This window comes from Vicia villosa, linkage group LG2, assembly GCF_029867415.1.
Source record: "Vicia villosa cultivar HV-30 ecotype Madison, WI linkage group LG2, Vvil1.0, whole genome shotgun sequence".
Classification (NCBI taxonomy): Eukaryota; Viridiplantae; Streptophyta; class Magnoliopsida; order Fabales; family Fabaceae; genus Vicia; species Vicia villosa.
In genome coordinates, this window is record NC_081181.1 from 186063373 (window position 1) to 186087696 (window position 24324).

The 24324-nt window shown below is 44.5% G+C and overlaps 2 protein-coding genes across 2 annotated transcripts; one reads left to right on the forward strand and one right to left on the reverse strand.

Annotated features, from left to right (window-relative positions):
• Positions 1 to 2803: 2803 nt before the first annotated feature.
• Positions 2804 to 10494, forward strand: LOC131650869 (probable carboxylesterase 18). Its single transcript, XM_058920575.1, has 2 exons — positions 2804 to 3467; positions 10489 to 10494. The coding sequence occupies exons 1-2, from the start codon at positions 2883 to 2885 to the stop codon at positions 10492 to 10494; spliced, it is 591 nt and encodes a 196-aa protein (XP_058776558.1). The 5' UTR covers positions 2804 to 2882.
• Positions 10495 to 14678: 4184 nt separating this feature from the next.
• LOC131653257 (DNA (cytosine-5)-methyltransferase 1) lies at positions 14679 to 24100 on the reverse strand. The gene is made up of 12 exons (XM_058923347.1): positions 23877 to 24100; positions 19715 to 21212; positions 17964 to 19467; positions 17557 to 17721; positions 17055 to 17253; positions 16843 to 16954; positions 16606 to 16753; positions 16145 to 16342; positions 15782 to 16060; positions 15445 to 15606; positions 15148 to 15366; positions 14679 to 15053 (listed from the first exon to the last, which is right to left on the reverse strand). The coding sequence occupies exons 1-12, from the start codon at positions 23920 to 23922 to the stop codon at positions 14916 to 14918; spliced, it is 4668 nt and encodes a 1555-aa protein (XP_058779330.1). The 5' UTR covers positions 23923 to 24100; the 3' UTR covers positions 14679 to 14915.
• Positions 24101 to 24324: the final 224 nt, after the last annotated feature.

The window sequence follows — 24324 nt, forward strand, 5'->3', positions numbered from 1 at the left end:
ACTATGAAAATTAATTATAAATTATAAAAAACAGATTTTTTGTGATTTTAAGAAAAAGTAATTTAAAACGGCAATTAAATTAGTAACAAATAAAAACGTCAGTAGTGGGGATTTGAACACAGGACCTCGCGCTTTTGTACATTTCACGCTCAAATTCTTACCACTTGTGCCAACTCATTTTAGTTGAAATAAAATGGCGTTTGTAAAAATATGTGAGGGCAAATTTTGGGGTATGACAGAAGCCGAGCTCCTTGAACACATATTCATACATCGCAAAGCCATCCCCGTTGAACCGAGAGCATATGCGCTCGTCCTGAGACGGGCACATCACTTGGTAATTCGGCGCTTCGCCCTCTCTCAAAACCTCGATTTCTGTGAAGGCCCCGTCTAGAGACTCAGTGTATCGGGAAGTGACCGTTAAGGCTTCCTCGGCTATCCAGTCGGCCGCAACCGTGCATTCGTAACTAAACAAGGGCATTGGGGAGACCCCTCCCTCGGCGTCGGAACCCGGAGAACCAGCATGGTCATTGTCGACCAGAGAGGGCGCGTTTTGATCCTCGATGATCTCAACATCGGAGCTAGTGGTCGTCGAGCCGTCCGACTCGCTACTCCATGAGTCAGATTCCGAGCTGGACTCCGAGCTGGCGCTCGAATCAGATCCACCTGCACGCAGAAGGGAGAAAGTGAATTCGACAGTTCATCAAATCCACCCTTCCACCGCAATGCAAGCGAAAGGGTAGAGCAGGAGCTGCGGAGCCCTCGGCTAAACCCTCGTCGAGGAAAGACGCCCGTTAGCCGGGGACTCGCAAAATGACGTGACACGACAACGAAAAATCGTATCCGAACAGGCACGACGGTCCAACGCCACATCATCTGGTCCACCGACCCACGCTAACCCCCGGGCATCGCCTGGATAACCCGAGGAGGAAACAACGACCGCTCGTTGGACCCGGCCTACGTTTACGACGACGACCGCGAAAATAAAGCGCACAAACCCTAAGGAAAAGAATAAAGCAACGAAGAGGGAAGCGAACTTACGTGAAGACATGATGATGATGACCGGATGAGCTTCTCGGTAGACGAACGGTATGTTGAACAATCTGGAAGAGTATCTTCCGAGGAACGCCTGTCTGATGCCGAGCAGGTAAACAGAGAGAGGAAAACTTCCAAATGAGAGAATTCGCCCCCTTTTTATAGGGAAAGGGCTCGGAAGGCGAAGCGTCACCTCTCCTGACAAGCGCCGCCTCCTAGACCCTAGGTCATCATTACCTATGCCACGTCAGCGCGTGTCGCCCACGCGCGACGTTTCACCCGCTCCACGGGCTGCTCCGAGGTCACGGGTCCGAGCATAAAGCAAAGTCACAGCTTCTTGACCAGAAAGCTCCGACTTGGGGGGCTCCTGTTCTGGACTGGGCCAAGGTTAGGCCCAACATAGTTTTCGGCCCAGTAAACCTCAGAGGCTCACGTTCCTCCGTGACCCTCCTACGCACCTAGAATGCCCACTTTAGGCGTGCTCGGCATCCCCATATCCTCGGTACATATAACACCCGGCATGCCCGGCACTAACATTCCCGCGAACACCTTCGTTGCCGAGGACCTTGCTCCGCGCAGGGTTCCTTCATATCCAGTCCTCCGAACAACACGGATTCCACGTGGCTCCTAAAAGACCGCGTCTCCCTTGAACTTCGGAGCGGTTAACCAGGACAGAGGGCATGCACGCACCTCCGATATTTCCGCTCAGGAAACCTGGCAGTCTCCTAGTTGGGCTTGGGAATCCAACCCAATAGCGAGATCATGGCCCAGCGCTGGGGGCTATAAATACCCTCTTTAACTAGAGGGTCAGGTATCCAATTCTCTTCTAACCTTAGCTAGTACTTGCTCTCCTTTGCACATCTACTCACTTTGGCATCGGAGTACCTTGCAGGTACACCCCCCTCTCACTTCACGAAGACCAGCATCCGAGCAGGCCTTGACGATTCTTCTGATCAGGTACGATCATATACACTGAAATGTATATACACCGTATCTACACTTTAATATTTTCAAAATATTTTAACTCTAACACAAAAATCAAGGCAAAAAAATAATTAAAAAAAAAACAAAAGTGCATGTAGTTGTATGCATACACGGGTCGGTGTAGTGTAGCTTTTTGGTGTAATCATAATATTTCTCTTATCCTATAATGCATGTCAAACACATTTGTTATATATCTTATCATAATCACCAAATAAATCTAACAATTATATTTATATTTGTTACTAGAACATTTATAAACCAATCATATCATACTATTTTCATTATAAAAATATACATATGTTATACCATTAGTTGATTTAGTAGCAGGTTAAGAAAATTAAAATTAAAAATTAAAAATTATATAATTTAATCATGTTTAACAGTATTTTTAATATCAAATTTATGAAAATTATTATAAAAAAATACTAAGAAAATAAAACATTCATGTTTGATGGAATTCAATAGAGAAATTGTATTTTTTCTTTCTTTTTTTAATCATTTTTCATCAAATATCTCAAGGATTGAAAAGTGCATATTCAATCAATCTGGTAAGACTCAAACAGACAAATGTGTGTGTCTTAGGAAGATGCACGTTTTTTACATCTTTAATCTTAACTATTTTATATAAAAATATATTTAATAACCAAAATAATTGTGCATTATTTTTTCTTTCTTTAATATGCAACTTGTTACTAGATTAGTCAATATAAATCAAATCATGGGACCAACCAATCAATAATGTCTTAACTATTCTTAATTTATTTTCCTCTCCCTCCTTCACTTTAAATATACACTTACACTTACACAAACACTTGTGCTGCTCACTCTTCTCATTTCTTATCTTCTTTTCACTCCCATCCATCATCATGACCTCAACTACCACGCCACTCCTTCCATGGAAGGTTCGCTTCGCCATGTCCACCATCTCTTCTCTTATCTCCGCCTCTCACCGCTCCAATGACACCGTTAACCGTCCTCTCTTCAACTTTTTTGATAGAAAAACCTCTCCTAACCCCAACTTCATCGACGGAGTTTCTTCCTCCGACATCATCGTGGACCCCACACGCGATCTCTGGTTTCGCCTTTTTACCCCAATCTCTGTCTCCGACACACCTCTCCCCGTCTTCGTGTATTTTCACGGTGGCGGTTTTGCTTTGTTCTCTCCGGCATCCATCTCATACAACGCTGTTTGTCGTTTATTCTGTCGTTCGTTTTCAGCTATTATTGTATCTGTTAATTACCGTCTTGCCCCTGAGCATCGTTTTCCTTCTCAATACGAGGATGGTTTGGAAATCCTGAAGTACCTCGATCAAAATAGCAATGTTTTAGGAAAATCTGCTGACATCACTAAATGTTTCTTGTCGGGTGATAGTGCGGGTGGAAATTTAGCACATCATGTAGCGGTTCGGGCTTCGTTAGAAAATTTTCAAGTTTTGAAAATTATTGGTTTGGTTTCTGTTCTGGACTGGGCCAAGGCTAGGCCCAACACCGCTTTCGGCCCAATAAGCCTCAGAGGCCCATGTATAGTTCATGGCTTTCCGACACGCCTTGCTCGGCACCAACACCGCGCTCGGCGTTCATTCTCCCCCGGACATCATCCTTGCCGAGGACCCTGCTCCGCGCAGGGCTCCTTCATATCCAATCCTCCGAATAACTCGGATCCCACGTGGCTCCTAAAAGACCGCGTCTTCCCTTGGACTTCGGAGCGGTTAACCAGGACAGAGGGCATACACGCACCTCCGATATTTCCGCTCAGGAAACCTGGCAGTCTCCTAGTTGGGCTTGGGAATCCAACCCAATAGCGAGATCATGGCCCAGCGCTGGGGGCTATATATACCCTCTTCAACTAGAGGGTCAGGTATTCAATTCTTACTCACTCTTAGCTAGTACTTGCGCTCCTTTGCTCGTCATCTTACTTTGGCATTGGAGTACCTTGCAGGTACACCCCCCTCCTCCTCCTTCCTAGAAGATCCAGTCCGAGCAGCCTACGACGATCCTTCTGATCAGGTACGATCAGTGGCGCCATCTGTGGGAAAGTTGCTTCCCCATCTTTAAAGAACAAAGATCAAAGCTAACCATCACCAATCGTCATGGCTGACAACAACAACATCCCAAGCGCTGACCCTTTCCTCCTTCAAGAGCTGATCGAGGAATCCTCCCGCGAGCTAGCTAATCATCGTCGGGGGAGTCGTCGGCGACAAAGGTCCGGGCATGAAACCCAGGACACCCAGCTGCTGCAGGTCCTACAACAGGTCCAGAATGTTGACCATGTTCCTCCAGAAGGGCACGTTCAGAACGGCGAACCGATCCGAACGACCAACGTGCCGGAACATGCCCAGAATGTGAATGAAACCGACCCTCGCGACGGGCAACATGCTTCCTCATTCACCCACACCTCCGAGAGGCAGAGAGCCCGTCATGGAGAAGAAGAGGAGCCGCTCAACATTCCCGAAGGCACTGACCCCATTACCGTCCGCTTGCTCAAGGAAATACAACTGACCAACAGCCTCCTCAGAATTCAGGATGACCGAATTCACGAGCTGGAAAGACAGCGGCGACGTCGCCCTTCCCCACGGAGGCGCTACAGGTCACACTCCTATTCCTCCTCGCGCTCACCGCCGAGAAGATACCGTCGGCGTTCCCCGTCCTCTTCAAGGTCTCCCCCGAGAAGACATCGCCGCCGGAGGACTCGTTCCCGTTCTCCACACAGAAAGAACAGGAAGAACCAGAAACCTGAAACCGCTGAACAAAGAAGCCCCTCCCCCGAACAGGGCCGTCGGGGTCCCTCCAAAGCAACGACGGGTAACAACCAAGAAGATCCCCGACGAAACAGGCACTACGATTCACCAGGGCCGAGCGACGAGGAGGACTTCCGCAGCCCCTTGTCCGCTAGTATACGGAGAGCCCGCCTCCCTCGGGGGATGGAAAAACCGCCAGCATTGGACCAATACGACGGAACCACTGACCCCGACGACCATATCCGGAGTATCGAAGCGGTCATGGACTATCACGTCGTCAGAGGCTCGATCAAGTGCCGCATTTTCCCGACCACCCTCAGGAAGGGAGCGATGAATTGGTACAGGAACCTCCCTTCGAACTCCATCCATTCTTGGACCGAGCTCAAAGAACTCTTCTTGAGCCACTTCACAGCCTCCCGACGGCAACCGAAATCGGAAGCCAATCTCGAGGCCGTAGTCCAAGGACCCAACGAGCCTCTCCGAGATTACCTTGAAAGATTCAACAAGGAGGCCGTCCAAGTGCAGACAAAAGACTACATGAAGAGGTACATCTTGGAACGAGGACTTCTCCCCGGCAGTGACTTCAAGAAAGCTATTAAGATCGAGAAGGTAAACTCGATGAATGACCTCCTCAGCAAAGCAAAGGTATTCATCGATTTTGAGGAAGGCGAGGCAGCCGCAATCAGAGCCCCGAGGGGCAGTGGCGCCGCTCGCAGCTCAAACCTCGAAGACTCGGGGTCGCGCCGAGGACAAGACAAAAGAAGGGACGACCGGGCCCGAGATGTCAAAGAACGGCGAGGACCAGCAGGGCGTTTCAACGACTACACTCCTTTGAACACCTCCCGGGAGAAAATCCTGTCCGACTGCCAGAACGCCGAGTTCAAGAAATCCAACATCAGGCCCCCGAAGTCAAATCCTACAAGACCGGGGACGGACAAGTCCAAATACTGCAAGTACCACAAGAGTCACGGGCATATGACCGACGAATGCGTACATCTCAAAGATGCCATAGAGACCCTGATCAAAGAGGGCCACCTGGCAAAATACACCAAGAAGGGAGAACCCTCCAGAAGAGACATCCCTCGAAACTCTGACGAGGGGAACTCACCAGACAGCAGACCGCTCCAAGTCGCGCTGTCCGTAACCCGACCGGAAGACTTCATCCCTTCAGTCGGCGTGACGACCGCCCTCAGCACCTGGGAACATTTCCCCACCGCAATGGTCATCTCCAACGGCGGCGACCCCGGCTCTCTCACCGTCAGTTCGGTCAAGAGAAAGTTCGACGAGCTACTCAGCGCCAATGCAGATCTCGGCCCTACTCTTCGGAAATTCCGAGGAAAGTCAGAGCCAATCACTTTCTATCTCGAAGAACTGCCCGGCGGAGCTCCAAATGCCACCATTCCCCTTCTCGTCCGAGCCAGAATGGCAAACTTCGATGTGCGACGGGTCCTGGTAGATGAAGGCAGTTCAGTCGACATTATGTACTCCCACCTCTTCCAAACACTTCAGCTGGACGACTCGCACCTCACTCCCTATGTGGGTTCCGACCTCCAAGGTTTTAACGGAGCCACCACCAAACCATGGGGCTACGTCGAGCTGATTGTCACCTTCGGGGAAGGGGAAGCGTCCAGACAAGTCAAAACCAGGTTTCTGGTAATCGACTGCAAAACATTGTACAACTGCATCATCGGACGCCCAACACTGGCCGAGCTAACTGCCGTGCCCTCCACAGTCCATCTGAAGATGAAGTTCTACACGAGGACAGGGAAAGTGGCCACCATCAACGCCGACATTGAAGCTGCGAGAAGGATCTTCGATGCATCCGTCAAAGGACTAGAGCTGATCGCTCCTCCGACCAGCTCCAACAAGAAACCAAGAGCCGAAGATAAGCGTCCTCGGGAAGATCAGGTTCCAACGGCCAACGTCAGCTCAGTCGACCTCGATGCAAGGTTCACACAAGAAGAACTGAAGACCGGGGAGGAAACACAATCGAATCCCGTCCGACCTGTTCCCGACGGAGACTTCGAGCTGATCCCCCTGGGAGACAACCCCAACAGAGCAGTGAAGATCGGCAAGGGTATCCCTGACCTGCCGAGGAAGCAACTCATAGCCTGCCTTCGAGCCAATGCCGACCTGTTCGCCTGGAGCGCCGCAGAGATGCCCGGACTCGACCCTGAGGTCGCCTGTCACCACCTCTCCATCAATCCAACCGCCAAGGCCGTAGTACAACGTAGGCGTCGGCAGTCTCCCGAGAAAGCGGAGGCTGCCGAGAAAGCTGTAAAAGACCTCCTAGAGGCAAATTTTATTTCCGAGGCCAAGTACTCAACTTGGCTCTCAAATGTTGTACTTGTTAAAAAATCTAATGGAAAATGGAGAATGTGTGTTGATTATACTGATGTTAACCGGGCATGTCCAAAAGACGCCTACCCTTTACCTAATATTGATAGACTGGTCGACAACTCGGCCGGCTATAAACTGTTGTCCTTCATGGACGCTTATTCTGGTTACAACCAGATTCCCATGGCGAAATGCGACAAGCAATGCACGGCTTTCATGACCGAATCGGGCAATTATTACTACAACGTAATGCCCTTCGGACTCAAAAACGCCGGGGCAACCTACCAGCGGATGATGAACAAGGTCTTCCGAGGGGAAATCGGCGACACACTCGAGGTGTATATGGACGACATGATCGTCAAATCTCGAGAAGACTCCGACCACACACTACATCTCGAGCGGGTCTTCAAGCAGGCCAGGTCCTGCAGGATGCGCTTCAATCCGGAGAAGTGTACCTTCGGAGTACGGGCAGGCAAATTCCTCGGTTTCTACTTAACAGAACGAGGAATAGAAGCCAACCCTGATAAGTGCCGAGCATTCTCAGACCTCCCTACCCCCACCAATAAAAAATCCATCCAAGTACTAAACGGAATGCTCACGGCATTGTCCCGCTTCGTCGCGAAATCCGCCCAGCATGCACTTCCATTCTTTAAGCTTCTTCGGAAAGAAGCAGCTTTCGAGTGGTCCGAGGAATGCGAACAAGCATTATCCCACCTCAAACAAGTGCTCTCCAAACCCCCGGTGCTATCCCGACCAGACAGCAACGAGGTTCTCTATCTCTACTTGGCCGTCTCGGGCGAGGCAGCCAGCGCGGCCCTGATCCGAGAAACGGAAGACGGGCAGAAGCCAGTGTACTTCACTAGCAAAGCCTTACAAGGACCCGAGGTCCGCTATCAACAGATAGAAAAAATCGCGCTGGCCCTAATAACGGCCGCCAGAAGACTGAGGTACTACTTCCTTGCCCACACTATCGTCGTCCGGACAGACCAACCGATCAAACAGCTTCTCAGCCGACCAGACATGGCCGGAAGGATGCTGAAATGGTCCCTCGAACTGTCCGAGTTCGACATACAATACGAGGGCAGGAAAGCGCTAAAAGCCCAAGCACTCGCCGATTTCGTGGCCGAGATGACGACGATCTCCAACTCCCTAACACCCACCGTGAATAAGTGGACCATCTACGTAGACGGTGCCTCAAGCCACGCGGGCAGCGGAGCTGGGATCATCTTGGAGAACGACGAGGGACTCGTCATCGAAGTATCCTTAGTCCTCTCCTTCGCCACATCGAACAACCAGGCCGAGTACGAAGCCCTCCTAGCGGGCCTACGCCTTGCAGAGGACGTAGGCGCTCGGGAAGTCATGATTTATACCGATTCACAACTGGTCGCGTCGCAAGTTAGCGGCGATTACCAGGCCAAAAACGACACACTAGCCGAGTATCTGTCGCTCGTCAAAGAAAAGATGAAAGGGTTCGCGAAGGCAGACGTCGCACACATCCCTCGGGAACACAACTCGAGGGCCGACCTCTTATCCAAGCTCGCAAGCACGAGAAAGAAGGGAGGGAACAAGTCGGTGATACAGGAAGTCTTGTCCGATCCAAGCGTAGCCAAAAACGCGCCGGCCATACAAGTGTTTTCCATCGGAGACGACCATTGCTGGATGACTCCGGTATACAAATACCTCATGAACGACGAACTCCCCGATGATCCGAAGGAAGCTTCAGCTATTAAAAGGAGAGCCTGCTCGTACACAGTCATCGAAAATAAACTCTATCGGCGCGGCTTCTCCATTCCCCTTCTCAAATGCATCGACGACTCGCAGGCAATGGAAGTACTGCAGGAGATCCACGAAGGGATTAACGGCCAGCATCTCGGCGGCCGGTCGCTGGCAAGGAAAGCCCTCAGAGCCGGCTACTATTGGCCGACCATGCAGCAGGACGCCAAAGAGCATGTTCAAAAATGCGACAAATGTCAGCGGCATGCCGACATGCACCTAGCTCCCCCCACCGAGCTCAAATCCCTCTCCTCTCCTTGGCCTTTTTCCACCTGGGGAATGGACCTCCTCGGCCCTTTCCCGGTCGGCTCGTACCAGAATAAATATCTCGTGGTCGCCGTCGATTACTTCACGAAATGGATAGAAGCCGAGGCGCTTGCCAAGATCACATCTCAAAACGTGCTCCGTTTCTACAAACGAAACATACTTGCCCGGTTCGGGGTCCCTCAGGCCATAATCACCGACAATGGCACCCAGTTCACTGACAAAAAATTCCAAGAGTTTGTGGCCAAGCTTGGCACGAAGCAACACTTCACCTCAGTCGAGCACCCTCAGACGAACGGGCAGGCCGAGGCGGCCAACCGAGTCATCCTCCGAGGATTAAAGAGAAGACTCGGCGAAGCCAAAAAAGCCTGGGTCGAGGAACTACATAGTGTACTCTGGGCGTACAGGACGACGCCTCATTCGAGCACAGGCGAAACTCCTTTCCGACTAACTTACGGCACCGAAGCCGTAATTCCCGTAGAAATCCGAGAGCCTTCTCGGCGCACCGAATTCCCCCTCGAGGAAGAACTTAACGACGAGGCCATGAGGGAAGAACTCGATATGGTAGAAGAGATTCGAGCAGGGTCAGCCCTCCGAGAAGCTAAACTAAAACAGCAAATAGCTCTTCGCCATAACGCCAAAGTTATAAAGCGCGAATTTGAAATCGGCGCCCTAGTACTTCGCAGAAACATGAAAGACTCGCGCGAAGGCAAGCTAGCCCCAAACTGGGAAGGCCCGTACCGAGTTTATGACAAAACCGAGAACGGCGCCTACTACCTCGAGAATCTTCTCGGTGAAAAACTTGCTCGACCCTGGAATGCTGAAAAACTCAGACGTTATTACAGTTAAACATAAGCTAAAACGCCCGGCCCCCAACCAAACTCAGGTAACGGACGGGCACGGAGCCACGTCGTCGGTACGGACGTGAGTGTTCCACGACAGCAACGATCGGTTCCTCTCGTCGGATAGACGGACCGACCCCTCGGCGGATTCTACACCTAGACCCCCCGTGGAAGTACCTGCATGGCAGAACCCCAGCTCGCGATGGGATCGTTCACGCCGCGAACGCTTGGCCGCAACCGCGGTCTCGCGCTCGCTAAAAGCGCATACCTGCTCTGCGCACCCGGCCCGTACTCAACACGCCCGGGCAATCAATCTAGGTCGAGCATAGCCCACAAAACCAATAATATCACAAGTATACTGGTGACTCTCCGGCATGTCCGAACATAAGTCATCGGTCACCTAGAACAACCGCAAAATACTTTAAGTTCAGAGGAAATACCTCGTCATACAAGCACGGCAGGAATGTTATCGAAAAGAACAAACATACAGTGATAACGCCGAAAGTAAAAATAAACAGATATAAGCAAGAAGAATTGTAAGACATTAAAATTGCCGACCAAATGCCAGGCGATGTCAAAGGTTACAATCATTACCGGGCACGCAGGCCCCAAAAATTATCCGGGCATAGCCCAACAAAAAGAATGGCACGCAGGCCGAGAAAAACGGACACGCAGGCCCGGAACTACACTTTCTACTCTTCACTCCCCGGGGACTCAGGCACCAACACGCCATCTACGATCCTCGAAGAGAGCCCGACATTATCCTCCTTCAAACCAGGGTTCAGAAGCCTCAGCTGGTTAAGAGCACGCTCGAAACCGACGTCGGCCATGTCGGCCAGGCTTATCTTCAGGCTTTCTATCTTCTCCGCAAACTCAGCCCTGGACTTCAGAGCTGCCACATCCGGCGACTCGTCAGCCGAGGGAGCCCATTCGAGTCGAAGGTCAGCCAGCTTCTTCTTCTCAGCCGCGACCTCCGCATCTTTCTGCTTCAGGGCCGCATCGACCTTCTTCCTCAACTCCTTGCGCTCGACCTCCATGGTCTTCACCTTGTCCTCGGCCACCTTCTTAGCCGCCTCGGCCTCCTTCAGGGCCTCGGTCGAGCCCGAACCTCCACTAGCCAACACTTGGGCCATCTCCAAGACCCTCACCACGGCGGCACTGTCGCACGCCAACTGTTTCTGAAGAGACGGGGGATCCATATCACTGATCCGACGAGCTTCATCCGGTGAGGTAGCCAAGGGGAACTTCTCAAAATAGCCTCCATCCTTGTAGCAAGAAGGCAACACGAAGGCGCGCCCGGGACCCAGGTTCGACTGATCCGGACGTCCCCCCTCGGAAGCACGAGGTCTCTTGGGTAACCTCTCGTCGACATTGATCTTGTGAGGGGAGCCTGCCGAGCCTGAGTTCTCTCCAGCTCCGGTACCCTGGTTCCTCTTCTTCTGATTCTTCCTCGCATCCAATGCTTGTTTCAGGATATTATCCTCCTTCTCCGGCATAGCCTCTGCAAAGAAAAAATAAACGAGTTAGCAAAATACCGGACAGAGATCACAAAGCAAGGGGAATAGACACAACCTAACAACGCCCAGGTCTCCTCGGGAGTCCGACAAGCTAGCAAAGCCTTGGTATTAATAGGCCGCTGCTCCGTGATCGGCACCCCGTCCTCGTTCAGTATGGGATCTCCATTCCTCGTCACCCAACGAGACAGGGTAAAGCTATCTACATATTTGCAGAGGACCGAGTACGACTCCCGGTCTTGATCATCCAAGTCATCGTCCTCCCAAGCGTAGTATTTCGGAGGAGACGCAAAATGACCCTTCCACCAGAAAAACGGAAACGTCGTGCAGAACTCCTTTACTTCCTGCCCATGTTCATCCCTTACTATCTCCCCCTCGGCATCCCGCTCGGCCACCATATCCGACACCGAAGAATAGGCCGTTGGACTTAGGGGGCGGACAACGAAGTATCGATCCTTAAAACCCTTCACGGAGTCAGTATACATTCCGAAGAGTTTACGCTCGGCGTTCCTGAACGAAACCCAGCTGTACCGCCCGTTTGACGCCTGCCGTTGAACACGAAAACACCTTCCGAACAACGCAGACGTCGCACCTATACCCAAATAATCACAAACAATCTCGAATGCCCGCATAAAGGCAAAGGCATTCGGATGAATTTGGGACGGTGCCAGAGATAGAAACGCCATGACTGAAACCTGAAAATCAGAGAAGGGTAACCGGAAGCCGAGCTCCCTAAACACGTAATCGTACATCGCAAATCCGTCCCCGGCAAACCGAGAACATATGCGTTCGTCTGGAGACGGGCAACCTATTTGATAATTGGGCGGATCACCTTCCCCCAGGACCTCAATTTCTGTAAACGCCCCATCCAGAGACGCGGTATACCGAGAAACAACAGACAGAGCCTCCTCGGCTATCCAATCGGGCGCAACGGTATGTTCATAACTGAATAACGGCATAGGGGAAACCCCTCCCTCGGCATTCGAACCAGGGGATCCCGTGTGAACGCCTTCGGCCGAGGGAGTGCCCCCTTCCTCAATAATTTCGACGTCGGAACTAGTTGCCGTCGAGCTGTCGGAATCACTGGTCGTCGAGTCGGTGTCCGAGCCAGTTCTTGAGGAAGCGCTCGAATCTGATTCACCTGCACGCAGAAGGGAGAAGTGAATTCGATAGTCTATCAAATCCACCCTTCCACCGCAAGACAAGCGAAAGGGTAGAGCAGGAGCAGCGGAGCCCCCGGCCAAACCCCATCGAGGAACAACGCTCGTCAGCCGAGGACTCACAGATGACACGACAATCGGAAAGCTTATCTTAACGCCAACGTACTACGGCCTGCCAACCCACGCCGACCCCGGGCATCGCTTGGATAACCCGGGGAGGATGACGATGGCGAAGACCTCGAAAGCGAAACACAAGTTCTATGAAAAATAGTAAAGCAACGACAGGCTAAACGAACTTACTTGCAGACATGATGTAGATGGCCGGGGAGAATCCTTCGCTAAGCAACGATCTTGATATGACGAACGAGCTGGGAAATTATGCCCCGAGGAACCCTTGATCGAAGCCGAGCAGATAAATAGAGAAAGGAAAATTCCCTTATGAGAGAATTCGCCCCCTTTTATAGGGAAAAAGGCTCGGAAGGCGAAGCGTCACCTCTCCTGACAGGCGCCGCCTCCTAGACCCTAGGCCATCAATGCCTATGCCACGTCAGCGCGTGGTTCCCACGCGCGACGTTTCGCCCACCACTGGACTTTCCTCCGAGCGCGTATATGTAACGAGGACCGATCCACCGAGCAACCACGAGAAATGAGGGTCCGAGCGTAGAAGCAAAGTCACAGTTTCTTAACCGGAAAACTCCGACTTGGGGGGCTCCTGTTCTGGACTGGGCCAAGGCTAGGCCCAACACCGCTTTCGGCCCAATAAGCCTCAGAGGCCCATGTATAGTTCATGGCTTTCCGACACGCCTTGCTCGGCACCAACACCGCGCTCGGCGTTCATTCTCCCCCGGACATCATCCTTGCCGAGGACCCTGCTCCGCGCAGGGCTCCTTCATATCCAATCCTCCGAATAACTCGGATCCCACGTGGCTCCTAAAAGACCGCGTCTTCCCTTGGACTTCGGAGCGGTTAACCAGGACAGAGGGCATACACGCACCTCCGATATTTCCGCTCAGGAAACCTGGCAGTCTCCTAGTTGGGCTTGGGAATCCAACCCAATAGCGAGATCATGGCCCAGCGCTGGGGGCTATATATACCCTCTTCAACTAGAGGGTCAGGTATTCAATTCTTACTCACTCTTAGCTAGTACTTGCGCTCCTTTGCTCGTCATCTTACTTTGGCATTGGAGTACCTTGCAGGTACACCCCCCTCCTCCTCCTTCCTAGAAGATCCAGTCCGAGCAGCCTACGACGATCCTTCTGATCAGGTACGATCAGTTTCAATACAACCGTTTTTTGGAGGTGAGGGAAGAACTGAATCTGAGATTCGATTCAACCGGGTACCTATTGTTTCAATGGATAAAACTGATTGGTATTGGAAGATGTTTTTGCCGGATGGGTCAACCCGTGATCATGAAGCGGTTAATGTTAGTGGGCCGAATGCAATGGATATTTCAAATGTGGATTATCCGAAGACCCTTTTGTGTGTTGCTGGGTTAGACCCGTTGCTGGATTGGGAAAAGAGGTATTATGAGTGGTTGATAAAATCTGGGAAAGAAGTGGAGTTAATTGAGTATCCAAATATGATTCATGTGTTCTTTTATTTTCCAGAACTACCAGAGACGTCACAGTTTATTTCTAGAGTTAAGGATTTCATGAATAGGCAAATGGATAATGTGAACTAAGGACCTAAATTATTTGAGAAAATTATCGTCAACTGTGTTGTTGTTTAAAAGTGTTATATGCTTGCGTAAAAACACAAATGAAGTGTATGATGTTTAATGTTTTGTATATACTCCGTTGTATGAAAGCTAGAGAAAATAGGATTATATGTATTTATGTAATATGCTTAGATATGTAATAAAGTGTATATTATCTCTTTGACCATGTTTTACTTCTTTTCTCTCCAAGTCACTCTTCCAAACAAAGTGAAAGATTTGCCCTGTTAGTCATATGATAAACTCACAAAATTTAATTAAAAGCGATACATTGGATCGAACCACTTCTTTCATAAACAAACAGCAGAAACATTGCCAAATTAAGAAAACCCAAGTTGATAGAAAAAATGAGTTGAATAGCATTATCCATTCGATCAATCCTTTTTTTAAACAAAGAATTGATTAAGCTAAGAAAAATGGCCTAGAAAACAACTCTATACAAAGGTTGGTTGTTTCCGGATTACTGAAAGATAAAACTTTGCAGTGTCTTGGTGACCACTGATTGTTATTCAAAAGTTTAATATGATAAAAACATGCTTTTGAAGGATGCATATTCTCTAATTGGAGCTCTTACTATCCAATGCTTCCTTGAGCTTCCTTCCTAATGCAAATGCCAGTGGAGGAGGAACGGCGTTACCAATCTGCCTGTGCTTGTGTATGATGTTACCAGAAAATTGATAGTGGTCTGGAAAGCCCTGCATTTACAGATGAAAAAGATGACAAGTTAAAGATGGTTTGATTTCTTATCATAGCATTTAGCATGACGAGTAACTTAAGTAATAGACTTACTTGAGATCGGGCACATTCACGAACAGTAAGAATTCTATCTTGATCAGGATGGAAGCACATTCCAACCTTCCCCATTGGTTGAGGGTCGGTGATGGAAGTTGGGAAATTTCCTTGCCAATCCAACCTACCAAACAGTCCTTTCCATTGATTATGCCTTTTAGCTGTGTTTGGCAAGCACCATGGTATCAAATCAACAAGTTGACCACTTGAAAGTTTTATCTGCATTATATTAGAAAATACAAATTAAAATAACCCCACAAAACTGTCATGCTAAAATTCACAAAGATTTCAATTTACCTTTTCTTCAGGAAGATCACGCCAATCACAACCAGGTCTCTTTGGGATTTTCTGACAACGAATCAAGTTCAACTCATTCATTTCCTTTGATATATGATCAGTCAAGACAGCCATATTGCCTCGAATCTTCTTTTGAAACCACGAGATAGGATCGCTTTGATACTGCAAGCATAAAACCAAGTGAATAAAAGTTCTTGTAGAGCATTAGTGTTACTTTGATTATTAATAATTTCCCTCTTCCACAATAATATTTATAAAATGTCAGTAGTGTAGAGATAACTCAAATTACTTCTAGGGTAGAAAGATAGACAACATGTCTCTTTCCTATTTCACATACCTCCATGTTTGTCCTAGAGGCTCCATTGCCAACAGCTGGGAGTTCACCAATGGTATCCCGAACAGTTATTGCACGTAACGGGGCACCATCTGCAGTACTGTGGACGGCAGCATAATGGACATTTTCTGACAATCGGATTTTCAACTCGGGGGCAGAGAAGACATGCATTGGTTCTGGCCACTCAGGAAGCACATCTTCTGGAGAGGCAGCCCATATAAATGCCCTTTTTCTTGACTGAGAAACACCAAAAGCTCCGGCCTCAAGGATACCAAACCTCACCTTTTGAACAAGAAAATCAGCATTCATTATTTCTCATTAAGATTCTATTCAACTCCAAAATGAAGTAAAATTATGAAGAATTACCTGATAACCCATCTCGAGTAGTGAAGCCAAAGTTAAACGGAAAGTCTGTCCTTTATTAAAAGACACAAAGTTCCTCACATTCTCCAACAGGAAATACCTTGGCCGGAAGTAATCAGCAAAGGATAAGAAGGCTAATATCATTTCACACTGGACTTTACTCCAAGTGCTTGTGTTAAATCTATTCATCCCAGAGAAACCCTGCAAAAACAAATTATTCAATAATTACCAAAGTATTTGTTAAGAGCCCTACATTTGGATAATACATGGACTGAAAATGAGTTGATGAGTGAGAGGCATCCCACGTCTTAGAAACTGGTTTGATGGATTGAGTTAAGCTCAACCCAAATTTAAATATGGTATCAAGGGCTATCCCATATATGCATTGAACCACTCGCTATCGGACCAGTTTTTAGAGTTGAGTTAGATCCAAAGAAATTTTAAGAGCAAAGAGCTATACAAACCTGGCATGGAGGCCCCCCATTAATGAAATCAACTTGCCCAGGTAACGGTAAACTATTCAAATCCTTATCATCAAGCTTAGAGGCCAATTCTGCAGCCTCGGCTGTTGAGATACATTCATTTATATCACCACATTTCTCCATTATAGCCCTGCATTAATATAATTTATGAGTCACTTAAATGTTTTCCACTCTATTCAACCCTGTGGCCTGAAATAATTTTTATTCATGATCATTTACCTAAGAATTACATTACAGTTGTTAATAAACACCAAGGCTTCAGGATGATTAGCTTTGAATGCATTGCCAGCTGGTTCTTCATACTCAATAGCCCATTTAGTTGATGAAGCACCTGAAGCATGAAAGCAATAACACAGAAGTTACATTATGTATAGATATATATATAGCATATACCATAGTGTTTCTTTCTATGATAAAAAGCATAAGCTTACCAGACTGATGCAACCCCTCTGATAAGCCACCGCATCCTGCAAAAATGTCCAGGGTTGCTAAACGGTTTTCATTTGATGTTTTACTTTTTAGATCAGGCACTGGAAGGCTATCTCCCTCTTTACATTTTCCCTTTTTCTTTCTAGCTGCATCATCAGCTGTCGGTCCACTAGAATATTTTACTTTGATATGAGATGGCAACTGCGGAGAAATGAAAAATAAAATAGTTATTCATTGAAAAGCATTTCTGACAATAACAATTCACTATACTAAAACAAAATAAAATAACTGCTTGAAATTTAATTGAAAAAATAATGGCAGCAAATATATCTATACAAGTAGAAGAATTTAAAATTTGAAATAAAATATTCATAAAGCATAAATCTTTAAAAAATTAAAAGCATAAATATTCATAAATCATAAAATACCAATGCTTTTGCAGATTTGTCTGACAATTGGCAAGCACAGTATACAGTTATAATAATACGGTCAAGAATACACTACCTTCTTGAGTGATCCTGTGGCAGGATCATACAGGAGTTCACAGAAAAAGACATTGTGAAAGGCTCCAGGGGCACTTCCTTCAGGGATATCAATCTTTTTCCTGACTTCACATTTACCTTCTACGGATTGAACAGATATCATATATGTTTCATCGCTGAAATACACCTAAAACCATAAATCACAATATTTGTGTCAATATAAATACTTACATGAAGACAATGTATACAAAAATAGAACTGAAAGTCTAAAAATAGCTGCAAATATTAACACACAGGGACCAGGTCACATCAAATTCAACAAGATCAAGCATGGATTGCTTGGTACAAAATAATTTAAAATGTGCATTGCTATGTTATTTTGTGTGCATGTTGATTCAATTATTAAGTTTACTTTTATGTGGATTTTACCTCTTGAACATCAGAGCAGTATGCTTTCTCACTTGATACATCTTCCGGTCGAAAGAATCTTCTGACTTTGAGTTCTGTAGATTTTATTTCAGCTTGTTTTGTTTCCTTTTTGGCAATGATCTCGAGCACTTGGCATACAACATAAGCTTTCAGCCCTACATTCCTCCCACTCTTATGAGTTCCCTGCTCTATCTTTTCCTCAAATTCAAAAGGACTTACATAAACATAGTCATTGAGAGAATATTCTATTCCCTCCAATACAAAACTAGACTTAGACGAATTTACTTTGAAAATTTCCTTCGCCTTGTCAGCTTCTTGTATATTGCAAGAGTGGCAGACGCCAGACCCTAAACCCAGCGAATCAAACGGAAGACTGAAGAAAGCACCCCTCTCAGGCCAGTACAAGCTTTTACAGTAATATTCAGTAGGCAGTCCTTTCTTCTTCCTTTCTTCGGCTCTTTCTCTATCAATTTTACCCGCGGCATTACTATCCTTTCGATGTTGATGCCCCCAAGGTGTTCTTCGGATTCTTGCAACATTTATCTGCTTAATATCTTGCAGTCCCAAATCCCTGCATTCATTAGTCAAAAACACCTCCCTCTCACTCGCAGCATTGCCAAGAACAGTGTGACAACCATGTTGCAACACCCTACCATGAAACATCTTTCTCCCGTCCTTTGATTCAAACATATATTCAATGTAATATATATCAGGAAGCTCATCTGATTCATCAACTTCGACCGACACAGATATTCCCACAGAAACAACTTCCCCGTGAATAATTGCCTGCTTATAAAGAGGCAATCCAGAACGGGTCTTCCTTTCAGGACCCCCTTCCCATGTAATCTCTCCGTCATCAGAAATTGCTTTAATTTGTTTGGAAACTAAATGTGGCTTTAGTGTTTCCTCCAACAGTATTGTCTCTTCCTCAGCATCCTCATCTTCATTCTCTTCCTGTTCCTCCGCTTCATCATCATCCTTTTCTTCGCTAGCAGTTCCTTCTTTTGATTCCTCAGGTAAGTGGTTTGAGTAATACTCTCCCCATATTCTATTGATTAGCTTTGTTGTTGTAGCTTGCATAGCTTTCCTTTTGGATACAACAGGAGCCATTGATGCCCTAGGATTTAAATTTGGCTCACTCTTTGGCAACAGCTTCTTCTTCTTCACTAACCATTTGGTATGGTGCCGTTCTTCCATTTTGTTCATAAGACCGGTCACAAAAGGAGACTTCCTGATCTTGTCATCTGGAAATTCTGCAAACAGTTGCAGAATTATCTGTCCATGGACAACAATATATCTTTCTACAGCCAATGGATCAGAAGAAATATATGACTTATTGTCCTGAGTATATTCAGATACTTTTTTGATAACATCTGGAAATGAAAGCCGTGATACACGGCTCTGCTCCTTCAACAACGTGATAATGCTTATACCAATTCTTGCAGTTTTCAATACTGTGTCATACCAAGGAGTGTACTGCTTTGATGGTTTGCCAAGTCTATACCTGAAAGATAACAAGTATGGATGAGGCCGGTCATCATTTTTTAAATAAAATAAAACATTTAGAACTAAGATCTGTGTATATATTCCCAAGCATACAATATATATATATATATATATATATATATATATATATATATATATATATATATATATATATATATATATATATATATATATATATATATATATATATAGAGAGAGAGAGAGAGAGATTACAAATAGCATTAATTTTAGAGGAGGTACCATACCAGGCCAAATCTGTCCGGATGGATATGAAAACCATAGACGATCCAAATTCAATCATCCACTCTTTTATTGCACTCAGATAAATTGGAATACCATCAGTGTCCTGCGCTCCAGAAGCAATGGAGGATTGGCCAGCCTCTGTATCAAGATTGAACCCACTTCCATCATCTGAAGTCATTATACCTGATCCAAATATTGTAACATCCATCTCTGAACAAGGTTTCATTGGAAGAAGTTCCAACGAAATCAATCTAGAATCAGAGTTGTATAAAGCCCAATTATGCAACATGCTTCTAGGAAGATCTTCAGTGTCATATATGTCAGAGTCATTATCAAAAACTATAAATTCATCTGTTTCTTGAAGAGAAGTTTTATAATAAGCAGGGAGAGGATAATCATTTGCAATCTCGTCTTCATTAATTTTGATATAGAATTTGTTAGATGAAGATGATGATCGAGGGTTTTTCCTCTGCCTATTAGATTTCCAATTCTCTTCATCCTGCAATAGTCGAGCTAACTTTGCATCCTCGTCCTCTGCATCTACTACAGAATCCATCTGATTATTTTTCTCTTCATCAGCAACTCCCGAACCAATCCTTAAAGTTGCATTCGATGGCCTCACTTGTGTGTTTGCAAAGTGTGCTTGTTTCTTGCTCTCATCTCTAAGAGCAATCAAAGCAGGAATATCTTCAAACCCCTTGTCATTTGCCTTCAACATCATGTCTAAACCAATGAGCTGCTTATAAATAAAATCGCCCTGAGAAATGATGAACTCTTTTATTGCCGCAGTTCCAGAAAAGTGCTTACTACCACTCATTGACCGTGCCATTCCAGCAAGTAACTCATCAAGACTTATGTCAGGATCTCCCCCAGAAGACTTTGCAAGCTTTTTGTATACTTCCAAGCAAGCACGAGCTTTTTCAAAGAAAAGATCATAGTATTTTTTGTAGGTACCAGCTGGTTTCTGGCAATCATAGTCAGCAATTTCAGTAGAAATCCATATTACTGGAGAGCCATCTTCATATCCAGATATATCCCATGATTCAATTCGACCAAAACCTTGACATCTAACACCTTGCTCTTTTTTCTTGTCAGCATTTCCTTCTAGTGGCAATATAAGTCCAGTGATGAATAAATCCTTAATTTCAAGCATCTCAAGTGCCTGTGCTGCACCACTTTCATCATGAAGGATAAAGTCTGTAAGTCTTCTATTTGCACGGCCTTCCTCTGGTCCAGCAGTCATACGGACAGCTAGAAGTTCTTCTTCTGCAACCTGATCCTTCTTTGTTTCAACAAGACAAGACTTATCAGATATGGAAAAAGACTTCTCCTTCAAATTTTTACTGGCTGCACTCGCAGATCGTTTTGGCATTTTTCTAGTAGGAGCAGGCTGCTCACTACTCTCTGACAAATTTCGCTTCTTTTGCTTACCACCGGCCATAACTTCCTCTTCGGTGTTTGAAACAACAGGCTCCTCTTTACTCGTGCTGTCCTTACCACCTATTTCAAACAGTTAGAGAAAGGGAGAAAATGAATATACAAATTCGATAACAAAACCAAGGGATTTAGTATAAAAGCAACACAGGGCAACAGAGCAGTCATAAGCATCATAATCATCCATGTTGCCTGTAAAATAAAATGACAAAACAGGAAGGAAATAGAACAATCGCATTCAATCAACAATCAATAAAAAATACCCAAGATATGGGAGCAAGGATATAAAGAGGAATACATCTGAGCAATTTATGTTTTATTTTAACTCAAGGCAGAACAAACATATATCGAATATATTTCCTTGGATATATTTTTTTAAAAATAGGATTAATAGTAGTAACAGAACAATATTTGATTAATTGAAAGGATAAGAAATGGGGAATAGGAAAAATAAATGTAGTAACTAGACACAATGACTATGAAAAAAAGGATAGCAGCCATTAAATATATAACTGGGAAAAATCTTTAGAAATCAAATGCATATTAGTTAATTGAGAATCGCACAAATCAATAAGAATTAATTAATTTAAACCACACATTTATTGAGATGTTTTGGGTGCTAAAACCAATGCTAACTTTGCATACATCAAATAGATTTCCAAAAGATTCTATTTGTTTTCAATTCTGTTTTTGTTGTTTCCTCATTTATAAAAAATTAAAAAGTAAAAAATTTAAAGAGAAATGTAAAGTTTAATCGCTACTTATTTTTCTATAGATCACAATGCATAGCTAACATCCTGTAATTAACCCTAGTAGTATTGCATTTATGAGCAACCATTAGTTCCAGTATCTAGCACTGGCCACGGCTGCAAAATTTGAATTGAAAAAATTTAAAAACATCAAATAAGCTTAGTCACCAATGCTCTTAAGTACATCAAACAAAAATAAACAATTCATTCAAGTCATAGAACAGCACAATAAATAAAGCACTACAGTTAACAATGCAAAACCCAAATTAATACAAAATTTCAAACAATTCTATTAGGTGTTTTGATTAGGAAAAAATCCCAATTCTGAAAGTGCTTTTTTTTCCTTCATCGGAGACACAGCATGAAAAGTGGACCTGAATTCCAAGACACAGTCGAAATCCACTACTTTGGCCTGTTTTACTGTTGAAAATTCTAAAGCATACACAATAAGCCAATCTGTATGTTTTGCTTACAATCAAAACATTTGATCCCAACAAAACTACTAGTGTTTTTAGAAAACTTTCAGACTAATGTACATTTGAAAGTTTTCACCATTAAAATAAATCTAATAATAGGTTTTCTAAAAAATCTTTGGGAAAAAACCTAGAAAAAATTGTGCCCTGGGTCCAATATTTCAATAAACAGTATATACCAGCCCCAAAACAAACCACAAGTCTCTTTAGATTGCTATGGGACCAATATATGAATGTTTTCAACATTTATTAAACCAAATCTAACATAAGATTTTCTGAAAGTTCTCTGAAAAAACGTTTCCCATACAAAAGAAAGCTCTAAAACAAACCACTGACAAAATAACAGCAAACAAAGCTTTCAGTTGAAAAATCCCATCAAATTTTAAAAGTGTTATGGATTCAAATCCTAAGCAAAGATAGAAAAAAAACAAGATTGAATCATAACACAAACACACAAAAAAAACAATAAATCACTGCTGAAAAGATAGATCATGGTTAAAAAGAACAACAAAAATATCAGTTTTAGAGCCTAAGCTAGAAACACAGGAAAACCTAAAGACCAAATCATAACAATAACAACAACAACAGATTAAAAATAGATCATGGTTAAAAAAACAACAAAAAGTTCAGTTGAAGACTAGTAATGTTTAAATCTGCCATAACTTCAAACCTCAAACAAGAACACAATAAAGCTCAAACAACAACAACAACAACTACAATAATCACTGCTTAGAACACAGATCATAGTTGAAGAAACACAAAATTTTACAGTTAGGGCTTACAGATAGATTAAAACCACACAATACCTCACTTGAGATTGAAAAGCTAAGCAAAAACTACAACCTAATTATAAATCAAAACATTAACACAAAAATCACTAGAAAACATTATTCAATTAAAAAACAGAAATCAAGTTTAACAAAAACAAAGCAGCATGGTTAAAAAAATATTGAATCCTCAAATTTCAAAGGTGTTATGGTTCCAACTCATAAGCTAGAAACACGGCAAACCCCAAAGATTGAATCATAACAAACACAAAAACAAAACAAAAAACAATAAATCATTGGTTAAAAGAGAGATCATGGTTAAAAAAACAACAAAGTTTTCAGTTGAAGACTAATAGAATTTAAATCTGTCATCAACTTCAAACCTAAAACAATAACCATGGTTAGGCTCAGTTAGGGCTTAAAGAAAGAACCACAGTAAATACCTCACTTGAGATTGAGACAGTAAGCAAGAACTACAAAAAAATATATAGATAAAATCGTTAACACGTTAACACACAAAAAAACTATAAAATCCGGAGAAAACATGAAGGATTATCAGAATATTCAATTAAAACAACGGAAAATCAATTTTAATAATGAGAAGAATAAAAGCATCGACATGCATTGAAGAACTTGAAAGTACCTTAACGAAGAAAGCAAAGCACAAATTGAGAGAGGCGCAAAAGCAATAAACGAAAAGAGGATGAAGAAAACCCTAGAAGAGAGGCGTATTTATATTACCCGGTTGAGATGAATCGGAGGGATTCAAAAGAGAAGCGGAACCCATGAGTTGGTGAATTTTCCTTGTATGCAAAACGCAGATTCTAGATCTGTAGAAATGGGATTGAGAAGCGTTTTGGTATAGATGGAAAGAAATTGGTTTGAAAAAGAGGGTTTTGAGTGGTGGTATTTTAGTGTAGTATTGGATTTGGCGGGGAAATGAATTTTGGGGTCGCGCCCATTGGTTTTCTTACCATTTAGGCACTTACCACTTTCATTGAATTTAAATGATTAAATGTTTTTGTCCGTAAAAATGTTGTCCAAAAACAATGAATGTTTTTCTTTTGGATAGTGTTTTAAAATTTTACTATATTTTGTCAAAGAATAATAGTAATAATTTATGAATATGGTCTTTTAAAAAGATTTCCTTACAACTATTTCATAATTAAAATATTTAAATTTTATTATT

Bases quoted from the DNA above. Each gene is read 5' to 3' on its own strand.
- LOC131650869 (XM_058920575.1), top strand. From the start codon at position 2,883: ATGACCTCAACTACCACGCCACTCCTTCCATGGAAGGTTCGCTTCGCC.
- LOC131653257 (XM_058923347.1), bottom strand. From the start codon at position 23,922: ATGGGTTCCGCTTCTCTTTTGAATCCCTCCGATTCATCTCAACCGG. The intron at 15,607-15,781 runs GTATGTGAAATA...TTATGCTTGCAG, and splicing joins CCTCTAGGACAAACATGGAG to TATCAAAGCGATCCTATCTC. The intron at 15,367-15,444 runs GTAAATTGAAAT...AATATAATGCAG, and splicing joins GTGATCTTCCTGAAGAAAAG to ATAAAACTTTCAAGTGGTCA.